This window comes from Sceloporus undulatus, chromosome 2 (genome assembly GCF_019175285.1).
Source record: "Sceloporus undulatus isolate JIND9_A2432 ecotype Alabama chromosome 2, SceUnd_v1.1, whole genome shotgun sequence".
NCBI lineage: Eukaryota > Metazoa > Chordata > Lepidosauria > Squamata > Phrynosomatidae > Sceloporus > Sceloporus undulatus.
The window spans coordinates 21,876,067-21,892,893 of NC_056523.1; the positions used below are offsets into that span (position 1 = coordinate 21,876,067).

At 46.4% G+C, this 16,827-nt stretch overlaps 1 protein-coding gene across 2 annotated transcripts in view; it reads right to left on the reverse strand.

The window, feature by feature from the left end:
• The window catches only part of GABBR1 (gamma-aminobutyric acid type B receptor subunit 1), a 196,954-nt gene that overhangs the window by 29,612 nt on the left and 150,515 nt on the right, over positions 1 to 16,827 (reverse strand). For both annotated transcript variants that reach the window (XM_042452359.1, XM_042452358.1), the window contains 4 exons: positions 15,614 to 15,774; positions 6,360 to 6,494; positions 5,649 to 5,819; positions 1,663 to 1,764 (listed from right to left, as the gene is read on the reverse strand). In XM_042452359.1, the coding sequence (XP_042308293.1) occupies positions 1,663 to 1,764; positions 5,649 to 5,819; positions 6,360 to 6,494; positions 15,614 to 15,774 (569 nt within the window). The remainder of the gene's footprint in view (positions 1 to 1,662; positions 1,765 to 5,648; positions 5,820 to 6,359; positions 6,495 to 15,613; positions 15,775 to 16,827) is intronic.

Here is a 16,827-nt window from a genome sequence, read left to right on the forward strand (position 1 = left end):
TCATAACATGATGTGACTCATTGGAAAAGATGATCATGCTTAGTAGAATGGGAAGCAATAGGAAAAGAGGAAGACCATATTACAGATGGATTCTTTCAATCAAGGAAACCACAGCCCTTAGCAAGACCTTAGCAGGGCTGTTGAAAACCAGGATTTTTGGAGGGTCTTTTACTCATAGATCATCATAAGTCGAAGCTGACTTGAAGGCAAACAGCAACAACATGGGGAATGTGTGGGGCTGCAGATATTCTTGAACTGTAATTCCTATCAGCCCCGTCTCGCCCAGCCAACAATTGGAGGGCTGCACACTCCTCATCTATGACCTACATCAAGTATATGAAACTAAAGCCATTTTGTCCCTTTTGTTTCCTTCATTAAAATTCTCTTCTAGATTAAGTAAACCCACATGTTCTAATCTTGTGCGCAGGCATGTGTATACAGGGGAAAGGAATACTAACTAATCTTATCTCACCCCTTATCTTGCCTGGATCTTCCCAGCCAAATTACTAAGGATGCATACAATAATCCTCTAGGGGGCTTGAGCCGTTTGAGATTAGAAGTCGGCAGAGTATCACTTGGTATCCCCATTAGATCTATCATTTGAAAGACCCACCCCTCTGGCATCATATACAATCTGTTCCCTTTTCCAAGTAACCCCAGGAGTGCCATGATAAAGAGTGGGTAAGGATTCTTTTTACCCCAGATTCTGCAGCAAAAGAAGAGTAAATATTCACATTATCCCAGTGAAGCTGGTACTCAGATGTAGTGGGTAGGGGTAAGGATGTAGAGTGTGACGTTGTTTCATAAATTTAATACAGGTGGGGAAGAATTGAGTATGTATTTCACAAGCAAAAGGTTACTGATTCAGTCCCTTGCATGTCCAGGTGGTGGGCAAGACCTCTGCTGGAGACTGTTGTGGAGCTGTGGTCAGAATATTAAATGCATTCATTTTATTACTCATTAAGATATTTATATCCTGCCCTGTATCAGAAGATCTCAGAGCAAAGTACATATAAAGTCAATTAAATGATTGCAAAACATTGACAGTTAGAGATAATTTAACAACCCAAAATGAAATTCATTTTAAACAAGTCATAAACATATTGGGTGAGATGGACAGAGAAGCCCTATTCCGGCAATCACAAGAACGGTTAAAATCAATAGGCAAGGAGGGAAGTGTACTAGCCCACCACTCCATGTATGCTGTCCTCAAGCAAAAAGTGCCAGTCTCAAGAGGAGAGCCTCTGTGATGAAGCTCTCCAGGCAACTGTGAACTCTGGAAAATCAGAATGTCCAAGTGTGTAAATATGCTCCATTGGACACTTTCCTCTACCATGGGGCAGAAAGAGCAGGGCTAAGCACAGTCTTCCTTTGTGTGTGTTGATTTTAACTCTTTTTTTAATGAATGCCTGAACTAGGCTGTGGTCTAATAAGGTATCAGATAGCTTTTATATAACGGAGAAAGCAGGAAGCACAAGAAAACATTTTAGTATTCTTGCTTCTAAACATGACACACAGGCAGTGCAACTCTGAGGGAGTCCTTGGTGGCTTCTGGAGATGGGTCACATGGGAGAAGGAAGACTCTAAGGTGGATTGAATTTAAAATCTCCCAGGCAGGATATGCACCCCTCTGCCACCCACACTGCCACACACTTTGATCACCTTGAGATTCTTGACAGGCACAGCAGGATCGGAGAAGAAGCTTTGGCGGAAGGTGATCTCAATATCAGCCTCTTTGACACGCTCCTCCAGGTCATCCAAAGTCTGTGGGAATACAGAAGGAGACAGTGTGGCATCAAAGAAAAGGATTAAGGGCAATGGTTTAGTTGAGGGCCAACACTAAAGTAGGGGAATTCACAGTTAAGGGTTACCATTAACAACAATGAACCAGCAATGTGAGTATTCTACCACAGGAAAGGGCAACTGAAGACAGGGCAGGGGTCATTTTTCCTGCCTGCACTGGCTTGGCATGCCATATTAGCACATTTCAGCATGCCCCAAGTACAGTAATGCAATGTCACTTCCAGTTTCCATTTGGCCTATTTTGGCCATTTTTTTTGTTTTGGGGGGGGGGGGGGGTTGTTCAGGGGATACGATTCTTGCCTTTTTACATGGTTTTGAGAGATTTGGCATGGTTTGGGGGCAATGAATTGTTGCAAAATCAGCCTGGAAAAAAAAACCCTTTAAATTTTTTTATGGAAGGATCTTAGGCCTTTGAGGGGCTTCTGGACAGGTCTCATGAGATACACTTAGGGGACCCTTGTGCTGCACACTCTGACAACCTGTTTTACAATCTCACAACAAAAGCACAACACAGCTTCCTGTGAATCAGAGCCCCCCCTCCCATTTTCTAAAGTTTCTAGACCCTATGTTTAATGGGGAAGGTTTAATTAAATTCTTCTTGGAAGAGGACTGTTTTACTGCATTAGGTCTTCCCATAGCAATGAAAGCAAAGCAACCCTAATTTCAAAGAGTGAATTTTAGCATAAAGAGTGGCCTAATGCACGAGAAGATAAATTCTGTGCTCTGTCAGCCACTTTATTTTGAATAATTTGAATTAGTTTTAAGAATGCTTCCTCTCACCCCCTCAAAAAGCCCAAATAATTTAACAGGTAGTTTGCACCTTAAGGGTGCAGAATGCTGTATTGGAAGTGTTTTAAAAATAATAACTGAGATTCCCAAGATTCTATAGGAACCATGAAATGTTCCCATTAAGAGCCTCACTTAAATTGTCAGCACAACTGTGCTCTCGCAAATTTTCTAAATAGCTCTGGACAAGGCCGAGGAGTAGACAAAGGGCTAAGAACAGATTTCAGCTGAAGAAGAATTGTTCAGTCCAGAGGGAGCCAGTGGAAATGTACCACAATGAGACATTGAGGGCTTCAGCCATTTGCCTATTACAGTTTTGCACAAAAATAGCTTCATTTGTTTAACATTAGCATAAATGTGATGGACATTGGAACCCAGCTGGTAGAAATGCTCCACTTCTTTCATGGTGCCTTTGTGTGATTTTCTTCATCTGAAACTAGAAGTGGTAATTCTTCTTAGGACGTCTTGGAGAGAGCCCGCATTCATTTGAGATTTTAGATGACATTTATTAAGATTCAGTAGGAAAAAAGGGACCCAGAAATATATTTTCTGTCAAAGAGGGAGCAGATTAGAGGCATACTAAAGAGATCCTTGCCTCTCTTCTTTTCCCTTCTTCCTTTTCTCTTTTTAACTTCTCATCTCGTAGCCCATCCCATCCCACTCTTCTCTCCTCATGGCTAACTTGCCTTTAGATGTATCCATACTGCAGTAATAATGCAGTTTTATACTATTTTAACTGGCATGTTTCCATACTGTGGAATCCTGGGATTTGTAGTTTGGTGAGATATTCAGACTGGTCTGTCAGAGAGCTCTGGTGCCTCACCAAACTACAAATCCTAGGATTCCACAGTATGGAAACATGCCAGTTAAAGTGGTGTCAAACTGCTTTATTTCTGCTGTGTATATATTCGATGTTAAGTTTCTTAGGGGAAAGACTTGTCTTCTCCCTTTATATTGATTTGCATATAAAATTGGTAGCCTGCATAATAATCAATAACAATTGTTTGCATTTTTGAAGTAGAATGTTTTCAGCTATATCCTAGTTACGATAACAATTGGATATTTATTTTGAAAGAAAAAAGAAATCTCCATGTTCTAATAAAGATCCTTAAGCTTAAAATTCATGGACATCCCATGGATTTTAAGAAGTACACCTTAAGATTGTGAGCTCATTCAAGAGATGGGATGTTGGTGCTATGAGAGAGGTACATTTTGATATCTGACTAAAGTCTGGAAATTTACAAGATCAACTCAGGTAGACAAGTAACTCCTTCAAATCATGTACTATCAAATACTCGGAAACTCAAATCTGCTAATCAAAAAGGTGTATGCAAATAGAGCCAATTAGCATTCATAATATATTCAGTGAAATAGTGTTGGTTTGACACAAATTTGGAACATTCTGGTATGGATTCAGCAATTGGCTCTGACTCAGAAGAAAGGGGACAGGAGTAATGTTTAGGGACGTGACAAGGAAATAGAGCAAAGGAACACAGGTGACTCCTTTCTTGTATACTAGAAGCCCTTTGAAGGATAAGTCTATGAAAGCTCATGCTACCGACTTTTTTCTTTCAGTTAGTCTCAAAGATGCTACAAGATGCCTTTGCATAGAAACTTCTCTAAGGTCCTCTTCTTCTCTCTGACTTCAGAGATGTCACTTGCCTTCTTTTGAAATCACAAGGACTGGCTACTTAACCTGAGGTGTTGTTTCTGCCTTTTTTGACACAGTAAGTGTTGAGATGCTCTGGAAGTTGAAGACCGCTATTTACTGTTGTGAGCTGCTCCTTTAATTTAGAAAATGGTCTAAGGACTTCAGCTAAATGATTATGAGAGCACTCTCCAAAATGGAGTGGCAATATTACTGTTTATTAGTGACAAGCAGAATGCTAGTCATGCTGGGATTTTTGTACAAGTTGGGCTAGTATATTTCAAAGAATACAGAACACGCTGGAGGTGTTTCTCGGTATGACAGTCACAGTTTTAAGGATGGGGGAAGGTTTTGTCTTCACTGCAATGCAACCATGTCTCCAAGGAATATACAGTGCTCCCTCGGGTTACGAAATTAATTCGTTCCGCCGCGGCGTTCGTAACCCGATGCATTTCGCAAGCCGAAAAGGGCTTTCCGTTAGCGCTGGCAAGCCGCGCGTTTGAATTTCGCGCCGAAAAAAATTCGTAACCCGAAAAAACCTTCGTATCCCGGAACAGTTTTTTCCAATGGAACTTTTTCGTATCCCGGAAATTTCGTAACGCGATCAATTCGTATCCCAGGGTACCACTGTATGTTACTTTGTCTCATAGGAAAGAACAGCAACCATGCATATATACAGGGAAAAATAAAATCAAGACATGCACTTAAGGACAGTATAGCTGTCAGGACTAAATCTTCTCTTTCTCCTGGTAACTCCACTATCTGTGAAAAGGGGCATGTTTAACCTCCTCTATATTGAGAAGGACAATGATTGAGCACATGCTTTGCATACAGAAGATCCCAGCTTCAATCTCTAGCATCTCTAGTTCAAAAGAACAAATGATGGGACAAAATCTCTGCTTGAGAACCCCCAGGCCAGGGGCCAAACAGAATAAGCCTTAGGGGACAGTCTAATGGTGGCAATCATGCAGTCAATCAAATGTTCATGGACTGCAAGTCACAGCATAACTTAGCCAGCATAACCAATACTGAGAAATGATGGGAGTTGTAGTTCATCAACGCTCCTGGTTGCCACTCCTAGGATAGATGATCCAACAGTCTGACTCAGCATAAGGTAGATTTATATATTCTCTTGGTTACATATTGTAGCCCATCATTCTGGTCCTCATGGGAACCTGGGTCGATCAGCCCTGTTCTGGGGTCAGTGCTTGAACTGATGAAATGCTGGGGATTGATTTTTATACATTTAAATTGCAAGGACAATTCCTTAGTCTTGTTGGCCATACAAGGGACTGACTAGGACTGCCACTGTGAAGGGATGCTGGGGTCTGTTCTCTGAGACCTGCTGGAAGTAACAGAATGGCTGAAATTGGTAGTTGCTTGGTGGCTTTTTAGGGTCAGAGATCCATACCGAGGTGAACACCTCTGTAGTCTGCTGTATGGTGGCAATCTTCTTCCACCCCCACTTCTTAAAGAGCTGCACACGGGTGGGGTTGTGCAGCGTGGCAGACGGGTGTGTGCGGAAGAATGTGGGGAAACGCTGACGGTTGGATAGTGCTGGAGAGCTGGAGCCATAGGATAGCTGAAAGGAAGCAGAAGACGGAGGCATGGCTAAGCAAGAAAAAGGCTGAGAGGCCAAAGTTGACCTCACCTAATTGTGGGGTCAAGATTTTCCATCTATCCCACACTCAATCTCATTTCATACAGGCATACAAAATTGAATCTGTGCCAGAGCTTGGGAAATCCCAGAATCCTCCTGCCCAAGTTATAATCAAAACATGAACTTTTCCAAACTCTATGACACCAAAGGCTTTCTCATCCTACCTTCTGTATAAGACCCTGCGTCAACTTTGTCCCCAACTGCCTTCTAGAGATGCTGCTGTGGAGGCATTGCACTTTATCATCTAAACTGCTTATCCCCCAATCCCAGTTACATGATGAGAGCACTGATTTAACTCAACATTGAGAGAAATGTGCTTTCAACATGCTCAGAGGCATTCTCTTGATATATTTCAGATCTAGAAAACAGACTGTTGGCTGAACCCTAGTTTGAATGAAGACCTGCCTATCCCATAATGCCCAGAATCAAAGGGTATGTAAGTCAGCATTGAAGAGTGCTTACCACAATGAGGTTCCACATGCGTGCTGCCTCAGCCACCAGAGTGGAAACACTGCTGCACCCTGGCATAAGGATGATCTTGATGGGGTCATTGTAGAGGAGTTCATAGAGGAATTTGGTGGCCACGCCAGGTTCACACTGTGAGTGGGTGGGATAAACAGAGAAGAAGTCAAGTCATGAAAATGGCAGTGTCCCTGACATGTGCATACTCCTCCGTGCACCCCAGTCAGAATTCAGGGGGGGGGAAACCCAGCAGGAGATCATAGGAAACAGATTACAGCAACTGCCCCAACCTTATTTATTTTTATATCAAGTCACACAGTAGATAATAGACAATACAACAGTAAAGTGGTCCTAACCGAAAGAATGCAGCTGCAATTTACTTGCGACCTACAAGATGAATAGGAACAGGCATGGCAGGTTATTGCTTGATATGGAAAGAGTGAGATGGTTATCATGGAACTTCAGGATGAAAAAGCAGGAAGGCAGTAGCTTGGTGAATTTTTGTCGCTGTGTGCCTTCAAGTCCCTTCCAACTTATGGTGACCATAACGCAAACCTAAGATGAAGTTTTCATGGAAATATTTGTTTCTGATGGGGGTTGCTATTGCCATCCTCTAAGTCTGAGAAAGTGTGACTTATCCAAGGTCACCAAGTGGGTTTCCATGGCCAAGTGGGGATTCAAATCCTGTTCTCCCTACTCCAGTGCTCAAGCCACTACATCACACTGGCTCCTAGCTTGATTAATAGAGAAGAGAAAGATTTAAGGAAGGCTGTGGAAAAGAGGGTGATGCAGAAAGTCCCACTCTGAATCCTGGGCATATCCAGGCAGAATCTGAGGTCACGGAGAGATGGTGCACTCCAGTTATGCTGCACTATAACTTTAATCATCCTATAGCTAGCACTAAGATGGGGAAGATTACTGGAGTAGACAATACTAATCAATATGGACCAATAGCCTGAGTCAGAGGTGGTTTCTTGTGTTTTCTGTCTGCAACTGATGAGGGAGAGGAGGCGGCAATGGAAAGCAAACGTAAATGTACTTCTGCCTCTCAAAGAAATCCCTGCCCTTCTATATTCCCAGCAAATTAAAAAAACACACAACCACTCATATGTTCAGAAGGCTTCAGTTAACTGTCATGGCCATACCTGTAGAATCAGGCCAACACTTCAAAGGGCTAGAGCTGTTGGGTCTGATACTGGGTGGCTGCCTGTGTGTGTATGAATGTGTGCATGGTGGAGAAGGAGAAAAATCTTCCAGAAAACAACAACAGCACTCGGCCAGCAGATTTTAATAATGAAACATTCAGCTTGGCATAATGGAGGTGATGAGTTTGGACTGGGTTCAGGCACTGAATGAATTCCCTGAATTCTATTTACAAATAGATAAAATAAACAACAATTATGGGTCCTGGACAGGGCTTGTATGGGCATAGGCAGAGAGAACTTTGAGGGACTGGGGTTCTCCTCTTCCTCTCATGTCCCATGTGAAGCTGTTTTGGTTACCTCCTGTGTCGCAAGTGTGCAAGAAGAAATGGGGTAAGAGCAAGCAGGGGGTTCATTAAGGATGCATTTTCTTATTTGAAAGGTGACCATTAAAATATATACTTAGTCAAGCATTCTTTCTCACTGTGTTTGGTTAACCAGATTGCCTCTGCATGTGCCTACTCTCCTGCTAGCAGAGAATTATGGGAGAACTCACCTTTCCTTGTGGTCTCACAGCCCGATTCTGAGGTTGAGGCTTCAAGAGAAAAGCCTTCCCCCATTAAACAACTCCAATAACCTATGGTGACCAGAGATGATGGAAGTTACATTCAAGGTGCAGAAAAGGGAAGCTAAAGTGATCAAAGAATTGAAGCAACTGTCCTACAAGGAAAGGTTATAATGCTTCAGGCTGTTTATGTGAGTAGTGAAAGACATGATAGTGGTGTATAAAATTATGCATGGGTGCTCATCATTTTAGAATGAGAGGTCATCCACTGAAGCTAAATGGTGGGAGATTTAAGACAGATAAAAGGAACTCATTTTTCAAATACTACATAATTGAACTTTGGAATTCATTGCTATGTGAGGTGATAAAGAGAGATTAAATAAATTCATGGAGAGCCAGTGTAGTGCAGTGGTCTGTTGGACTAGGATGAGACCAAGGTTCGAATCTTGATTATGTAAACCCACTGGGTGGCCTTGGGCAAGTCACACGCTCTCAGCCTCAGAGGATGGCAATGGCAAACCCTCGCTGAAGAAACTTGACAAGAAAATCCTGTGATAGCTTCACCTTAGGGTCATCATAAGTCAGAAATGACTTAAAGGCACAGAACAACAACAAGAGACTTCAGTAGGTTCTAATTCAATGCCGATATTTATCACCTCCAGTATCAGAGGCAATATGCCTCTGTGTATCATTTGCTGAGAAATGAGAGGTGGAAGGTGCAATTGCCCTCATGTACTGCTGGCAGGCTTCCCAGAGGCCCGTCAGAGATTGCCCAATGGATGAACATAGGCCCTGAGTCCAATCTGCCAAGTCTCTTATGTTCAGTGAACAGAGCAGCCACCAGGTGGGGGAAATCTGATTGCAGTGGCAGAAAGCAGAATCAGAGAATCATTAAGCTGGAAGAGATCACAAGAACCATCCAGTCAATATCCTGCCATGCAGGAATACAGAATCAATGCACTCCTGACAGATGGCCATCCAGCTTCTGTTCAAAAACTTCCAAAGGAGGAGACTCCATCACATTCCAAGGAAGCATCTTCCACTGTCGAACAGCTCTTTACTGTGAGGAAGTTCCTCCTAAAGTTGATGTGGAATCTCTTTCCTAGGAGTTTGAATACACTGCTCCGTGCCCTAGTCTCTTGAGCAGCAGAAAGCAACCTGGCTCCATCTTCAATATGACACCCCTTCAAATCTTTAAACAGGGCTATCATATTACCCCTTAACATTCTCTTCTCCAGGCTAAACATACACAGCTCCTTAAGCCTCTCTTCATAGGGCATGTTTCCAGACCTTTCACCATTTTTGGCCGCCCTCCTCTGGACAATCTCCAGCTTGTCCACATTCTGCAGCACTGAGCACAGCACTGGGAAGTCTGATGCTTTCCAAGCAGTGGCCAGAGTGCTGGTGTCCTGATAGCCACGTATTGTACTTTCCATCCTGCCCCTCTCCATTCAGAGGGACTAAAAATGCAACAGAGGCCTTCCTCTCCATATAGTCCTTCCTTACCCTCTGCATCTTCCCCATTGAACCCCTGCCCTGTTGTGTCTCTCTCTGGACAAACATGTTAGGCATCCCACTTGCAACTTCTCTCTCCCCCTCCACCCCATCATCCTGCTCCTGGCTGTGCGCCTCCATCGCAAGGGGATGATGAATTATTCAGGGCATCGCCGCCTGGGAAAGAGGATCAGTTTCCATGGCAACCCCATCGGCAGGCGCTGCCACGGCAACCTGTCAGCACCAGGGAGCGGGACTTCAATGGGGATGGGGGGGGGAACAAAAGCAATGCAGGAGGGTTGGGGTGGATAACTGGGAAACAGGGTACCATCAGAGGAGGAGTGAAAGGTGGAAGAAGAGAAGAAGAAGGTGGATGGAAGGTGGGGGATATACATTTGCAGGAGATGGGACAGAGAACAGGACAGGCTGAAGGATAGAGGAATGCAGATGGGAGTGATGATCAGGGAGAGGTAAAAGCCTAAATGGAGTTGGACAGGGAAGAACACAGATATATTTATGGAAATCCTAGCTGAGAAACAGGGAACAGGGCATGACAGACGAAGAAATAGCAGAAAGATGCAGATGCAGAGTGGATGCTGGTGCAGATTACTGCATGCACCTGTGGATAGCTGGGAACATGGAAGGAATATGTCAGGCGTGGGAACCGCCAGACAGAGAGTGGGAAGGCATGTATGTTTATGGGGGGGGTGTCAGGAGATGTTTAGGGGTGTTTCAGTTTGCTAAAGTCAGTACGAGGGGCTGCAGGGTAGGCGGCTGGTGCTGGAACAGCTGCAAAACATGAACTGCAAACTCAGGGTACTGCAATGTGGGTATTCTTGGAAAACATGCACTTGTGAAGATGCCTGAAGCAACATAACTAATCTATAGGCACATACAACACTAAGAGGAAAAAAGTAAAAGGTAAGATGAAATGGCATGGTAAAGAGAGTGGAAAAGGCACTTGGGTTCAATCCCCCAGTTCAAGGTGGGAAAACTAGTTATAATTATGGCAACATATGAAATGAGGAGCTCCACTTCAATTGCATTCCCAGTACTGCTGATGAAAGCCAAGAGTTTGATATGGCTTTGCTCCCAGGCAATATTTGGCTGTGTAAGGCTATCCTAGAAAGCTTAACCCATAGAATGAGTGCTGGTTTGTCTTCTACTCAAGTTTTTCCTTCCCATGGCACATTTTGGCCATAGCATCTCTTCCTGTGGTACAGTTTGGTGATCAGACATGAAGAATCAAGTGATGCTTCGAGACTTAAGCTAACATGGTGGATATAATATATATATATATATATATATATATATATATATATATAGAGAGAGAGAGAGAGAGAGAGAGAGAGAGAGAGAGAAATGTTCTGTTCCATGGTGATCAAAATAACACATTCTGGGGAGCAGTGTAATTTAGAATATCAGCAGAGACAGTCCATGGCCTGGGAGGGGAATGTGGGTCCCCTCCCACCCTGCGCTTGGTGTACTGCCTGCTGATGAATAACAAAATTAACATCAATAGCTGGGGATTGCAGGGCATGATGGACAAAGCTGACCACATCTCGTGATGCTCATTTGCTGTGCAAACATATGTGCAGCTGGAGGTATTTGGACTGTGGGATAGCTGCTCCGTTTTGGAAGGACCTCCACAAGGAAGAAAAGATCCTTGTTCTTGCAGCACTTCACTCCCTTCCCACACCACAAACCCAAACACATAGACAAAAACATATGTTCTTGACTGTAGATTCCAAATCCCGAAGAAAGATTTTTACTCCATGGTTCAAACTGTACTGTGTTGTTGTTTTTGTACTTCATGTTATTTCCAACTTATGGCAACCCTAAAGTCAACTTGGCAAGATTTGTTCTGCAGAGGTTTGCCATTGCCTTCCCCGGAGGTTGAGAGTGTGTGACTTGCCCAAAGGTACCCAGTGGGTTTCATGGCTGAGCTGGGAATTGAACTCTGGTCTCCAGAGTCGTAGTCCAATGCTGACACCACTATGCTACACTGTCAGTAGCCATGGTCAGAAGGCAGGAACTCTCAATTGTCCCTCGCTCAGGAGTTTCCAGTGGAACATTCAGCAATGTCCGCTCAGGGCTCAACCACAGAAATAGGCTTCATGGCTCTAGCAATGACTAGCCATCCACCAATACCAGTGGTCCCAAGCCACAAACATCTACCTCACCCCATCTTGTGTCACATCATCAATGATACCACCTTGTCCCACTTACTTGTCCCACTAGGTCACCATCATATCCCATTCCAAAGATAATTCACCACTATAAATGCCATAGTGACTCTTGACTGCAGTCTGCTCCATAATGACAGTAGGACTTTGCCCAAGAGATGACAAAAAAAGATGGATCTAAAGACGTACTGAATCTATCCGCAACTTAGCAATGCTAGGATGACGCTCTTCCAAGCTCTGAACATATAGCCGATAGTTAGGGCCAGCCCTAAAGTAAATAAGCTGCGGTAAAGGAACACCTTCATTCCCTTTCCCTTCTCCAGTCACTTTTGCAGTGTTGACAAGCAGCATGTATGGCTTTTACAGAATTGAATTACCATGGCCAAGAAAAGTCACGTTCTCCCAATCCCCCCCCCCCCCACACACACACAACAAGCAACATCTATCTGGAAACTGCAAAAGAAACACACATTCATTTGATGGAAGTTTGCTTTTGGGGACAGTTCCCAAACAACCTGTAGAACCAGGAAATAAGAGATGAAAGACATTCCCTTATTGTTTACCCATCCCAGATCACTGCTGGTAGTCCTGTCAACAAACACTGAGCCACTCCACTTAATCTGGTGCTCCTTTTAGCTTACTGCTCCAGACAAATACCCAACTCAAGCACCCCTGAGTCTGGCACTATCAGCCACCTTCTAAACCCCATTAGCATCAATCACCTGTTTTCCCCCAGGTACTGCTGTCCCTGAAGGCACAATTCCCCAATTCACTTGATAAAGGACTGATCCTAGGTACTTCCCCCTTCTATCTACACCCTCCCTCTTCCTCACATTTGCCCCCCCCCCCAAAAAAAATCACCCACAATTTTCACAAGTGTCTCTCCCTCCAGGAGCCAGTGTACTGTAGTGGTTTGAGTGTTGGACTAGGACTATGGAGACCAGGTGTTGATTCCCAGCTCAAACATGAAACCCACTGGGTGACCTTGGACAAGCCACACTCTCTCAGCCTCATGGAAAAGCAATGGCAAACCCCTTCTGAGTAAATCTGGCCAAGAAAATCCCATGATAGGTTCTCCTTAGGGTTACCATAAGTGAGAAATGACTTGATGCTACACAACACACACACACACCATCCAGATACAGAGCAATTCCAGGTGTGTCTTGATAGGACTCTTCAGCCCCCATCCCACAGGCAGGGTCCCTGCAAGCCCCTCCTCATCAGCCCCATTTCTGATCGTGCCTCCCAAACTCTTCTTGCCTCCAGCTGCCACTCTTCCTGCATCCCTTCCTGCATCCCTTCCTTCCTTGCTGCTGTCAGGCCAGACCATCCTCACAAAGCCCTCTGCAACCCCCCTCTCTCACAGGACACTGGCTCCCAAAGTCTCTTTGACATGTCTCTATGGGGTCACCCCTGTGAAGCTCCTCGCAGCCCATTCAGCTCAATTCCCTTTGGCTTCAAACTAGCCTCGTTGCTGTGTTCTCCTGGCAGGGTTGCAAAGGATGTCTATGAAAGGTTGCTATGGTCCAACATCACAGCAAGGTGAAAGAGAAGAATGGGGAGAGGAAGAGCCATACTCTCAAACTCTCCATCTCCCACTTTTTGGAGCCCTTGGCCATTCATCCAGCCCAATCCTTTTCTTTACTCCTCACCTTCTTGTCTTCTTCAGTGTTGTCCTGACTAGTGAACCTTCACCTTCACCTTCACTGGCCACCCCTGCCTGCTTTCAAGGTTGCCTTGACCACTCCCATCCATCCCTTCTTCCCACAAGTCTCCTAGCTGAGAAGAGTAACAATCCTCAAAGTATGTATCTAGGGTAGCCATGGTGGCAATGTAGCAAATTACAATAACCTCCAAAAATCTACAAAATAGCAATACCTTTATGGGGCCAACTCAAATGCCCAAAATACATGGCTTCTTCATCAGGCAAAGGGGTTAAATCAGTGGAGCTTGGAAAGCTTTCAACAGGTATTTTGTGCATTTGGGTATGATTGTTGTGTGGGTTTTGGCTGTTATTGTACTTTGCTACATGGTCATCATGGCTACCCCTAGATACCATAAAGGTATCACTGGTGGATGTGGGATGTTATTTTATTCCACAAAGAGATCTCTCCAAGCAACCTTAAGGGTCCGGCCACTGCTATATCCCACTATTTGGGGTGGACAGGACACACTCTGGAAACAAAAAAGCAAACCTAGATGTTTGCCATCCAACCATCCCTCCAAACCCCTGGATGGCTTACGTTTCTCTCTGCTGCACTTGGCCATGAAGCTAAGCCCAGACCCCACTCAGCTGGGCTCAACTTTCCACTGGCAGCCCCAAGCCCTGCAGATGATCCCCATTGAAGCATCCCTGCTCCCCAACCCCCAAGAGGACCAGCAGCTCCAACTGCCAGGGCCAGTGCAGTGGGAGACCTAGGATGACCAGATATCCTCACTGCAAAGGACAAGACACTGCAAAATGGAGGACATTCCAGAAAAAACTGGAGGACATGAGCAAATCAAAACCAAAAACACTCATGTTGTTGTATGCCTTCAAGTGGTTTCCAATGTATGGTGACCGTATCGTGGGGTTTTCTTGGCAAGATTTGTTCAGAAGGGCGTTTGCTATTGCCATCTCTGAGGCTGAGAAAGTGTGACTTGCCCAAGGTCACCCAGTGGGTTTCCATGGCAGAAACAAACACTCATTTTGGAATTCCTCTTGGGCAGAAACTAAAAACACTCCATATATAAATGGGTCCTTATGCTTCTGAGTGATGCTCCAAAGAGAGGACATTTGGTAATGCCTCCTGGGCAGAAGGGTGAAATGGAGGACATGCCCTGGAAAAGGAGGAGGACACCTGGTCAGCCTGTCCTAACCGCAATGGAGAACAAGGCACTGCAAAAATGGAAGACATTCCAGAAAAATGAAGGTCATTTCCAAATAAAAGCTAAGGACACTCATATATAAATGTAAACCCAGGCTTCTGAATCCCGCTCCAAATGGAGGACCTTTTGCAATTTCCTCCTGGAGAGAAGGTTGAAATGGAGGGCTAGGAACACTCATATAGAAAAGTAAACCCCAGTTTCTGAGAGATGCTCCAAAGGGAGGAGGACCTTTTGGGGCAATTTTGTCCAGATAGAGAAGAAACCTGGAATGGAGGACGTGTCCTGGAAGATATCTGGTCCACAAAGGAGGACAAGACACTGCAATCATGGAGGACGCTTCCAAATAAAACGCTACAAACACTCATATAGAGATGTGTCCTCATGCTTCCAAGTGAGGCTCCACATGGAATTTCCTCCTGGCTCCAAAACACACTGGAGAAATAATCCCTCTTGACACTGCTTTAACTGCCCTGGTTCAGTGCTAGGGAGTCCTGGGAATTGTAGTTTCTTGTCATCCCAGAGCTCTCTCTCTCTCTCTTTCTCTCTGACAGGGAAGGCTAACATCTCACAAGCCCTCTAGTTCCCAGGATTCCCTAGCACTGAGCCAGGGCAGTTAAAAGCAGCCTCAAACTGGGTTGTTTCTGCAGTGTTTTGGATCCTGGAGAGAGAAGGTTGGAGGGGAGGACGTGTCCTGGAAAAGGAGGAGGAGGAGGAGGCCTGGTCCCCCTGCCCTAGGCCCAGAGGAGGACAAGGCAGGGCCAAAAGTCTCGGGCATTCAAGAACAAAGAAAAGCTAGGGGTCCTCCCAAGGGAGGAGGGTCTTTGGAGGGGGATCCCAGCCTGGCCCCCTGCCCTGGCCCCAAAGGCACTGCCAGACATGGGGGACATTTCTGACTTCCTCCCGGAGAGGAACTACAAGCGAAGGGCCCTCATCCTTCTGAGGGATGTCCCCAATGGAGGCAGAGGAGAGGGCTCTGGGAGGGATGGAGGGCTGCCTTACCTCGCTGTCTCGGTGGTCGAGCCGGAGCTCGTAGTCGGGGAGGATGTCCCTGCGGCTGTTGACGTCGTCGAGGGCCATCTGGGCGGAGGGCAGGCAGGCTTGTCCCCCAGGCCAGCCGCCGGTCATGGGGAAGAGGGCCCCGATGTGCAGCCGCTTCTTCCCTGCGGCGCCCGGCGGAGGAGAGAGGCAGAGCAGGAGGAGGCAGGCCGTCAGCCCCGCCGCCAGCAGCCCCCGCCACGCCAGGGCCATGCCAGACCCCCGACCGCCCGCCCGACCGCAGAGCCAGCGGCTCAGGGCCCCAGGCGCCCCGGGGCCCCAGCAGCCAGGAGAGGCCGGCAGCAGCCAGGGAGCCCGGCGCCGCCCCCCAGGGACCCAGAGCCAGGGCCCGGACGCCCCGCCATGGCGCTCCCTGCCCGGCCTCGGAGCCCAGGCGCCGGCTGCTGCAGTCAGTCAGTCAGAGAGAGAGAGAGAGAGAAGAGGAGGAAGAGGAGGAGGAAGAGGAGGAGGAGGGGGCTGCTGCCACGGCGCAACGCCAACGCCGCCGCCGGCGTCCAGGGCGAGCGGGGAATTGCAATGAGCCCAGCTCCGCCGCAAGGAAGAAGGCAGGCAGGCAGCAGGGAGGAGGGAAGGGGCCCGGGAGGAGGGGGATGGAGCCAGGAGAAGGGAGGGAGGGAGAGCAGGGGAGGAGGGTGGCGATGGAGGGAGTCAGGCACGAGGGCATGGAGACAGTGCCTAGAGAAACCCCCTGGCACCTCTGAGACTGACCGAAAGAAGTTGGACCAAAGTCTACTTCCCCAGATGGAGGAGGATGGAGAAGGAGGGGAGGATAGAGGTGGTGGGGGCAGCAGGAGGCGGTGGAAGGGCAAGGCATGGAGATGGATGGAGGGGGTCAGAAGAAGCAATGGAGAAAGAGGGAAGGAGAAGGATGGTGGGGACAGCAAGGGATGATAGAAGAGCAAGTCATGGGGATGGATGGCATGGGACGATGGAGTGAAAGGAGAGCCAGCATGGAGATAGATGGCATGGGAGGATGAAAGGGATGGAGAAAGAGCAAAAGAGGGGTGGTGGGGAGAGTAGGAGATGGTAGAAGAGGAAGTCATGGAGATAGGGTCAGCATGAGAGCATGGAGAGAGCCAGAAGTTGGGATGGAGAAAGAGGGAAGGATAGAGGTGGCGGGTACAGGAAGGGATGATGGAAGGAGTCAGACTAGGGGA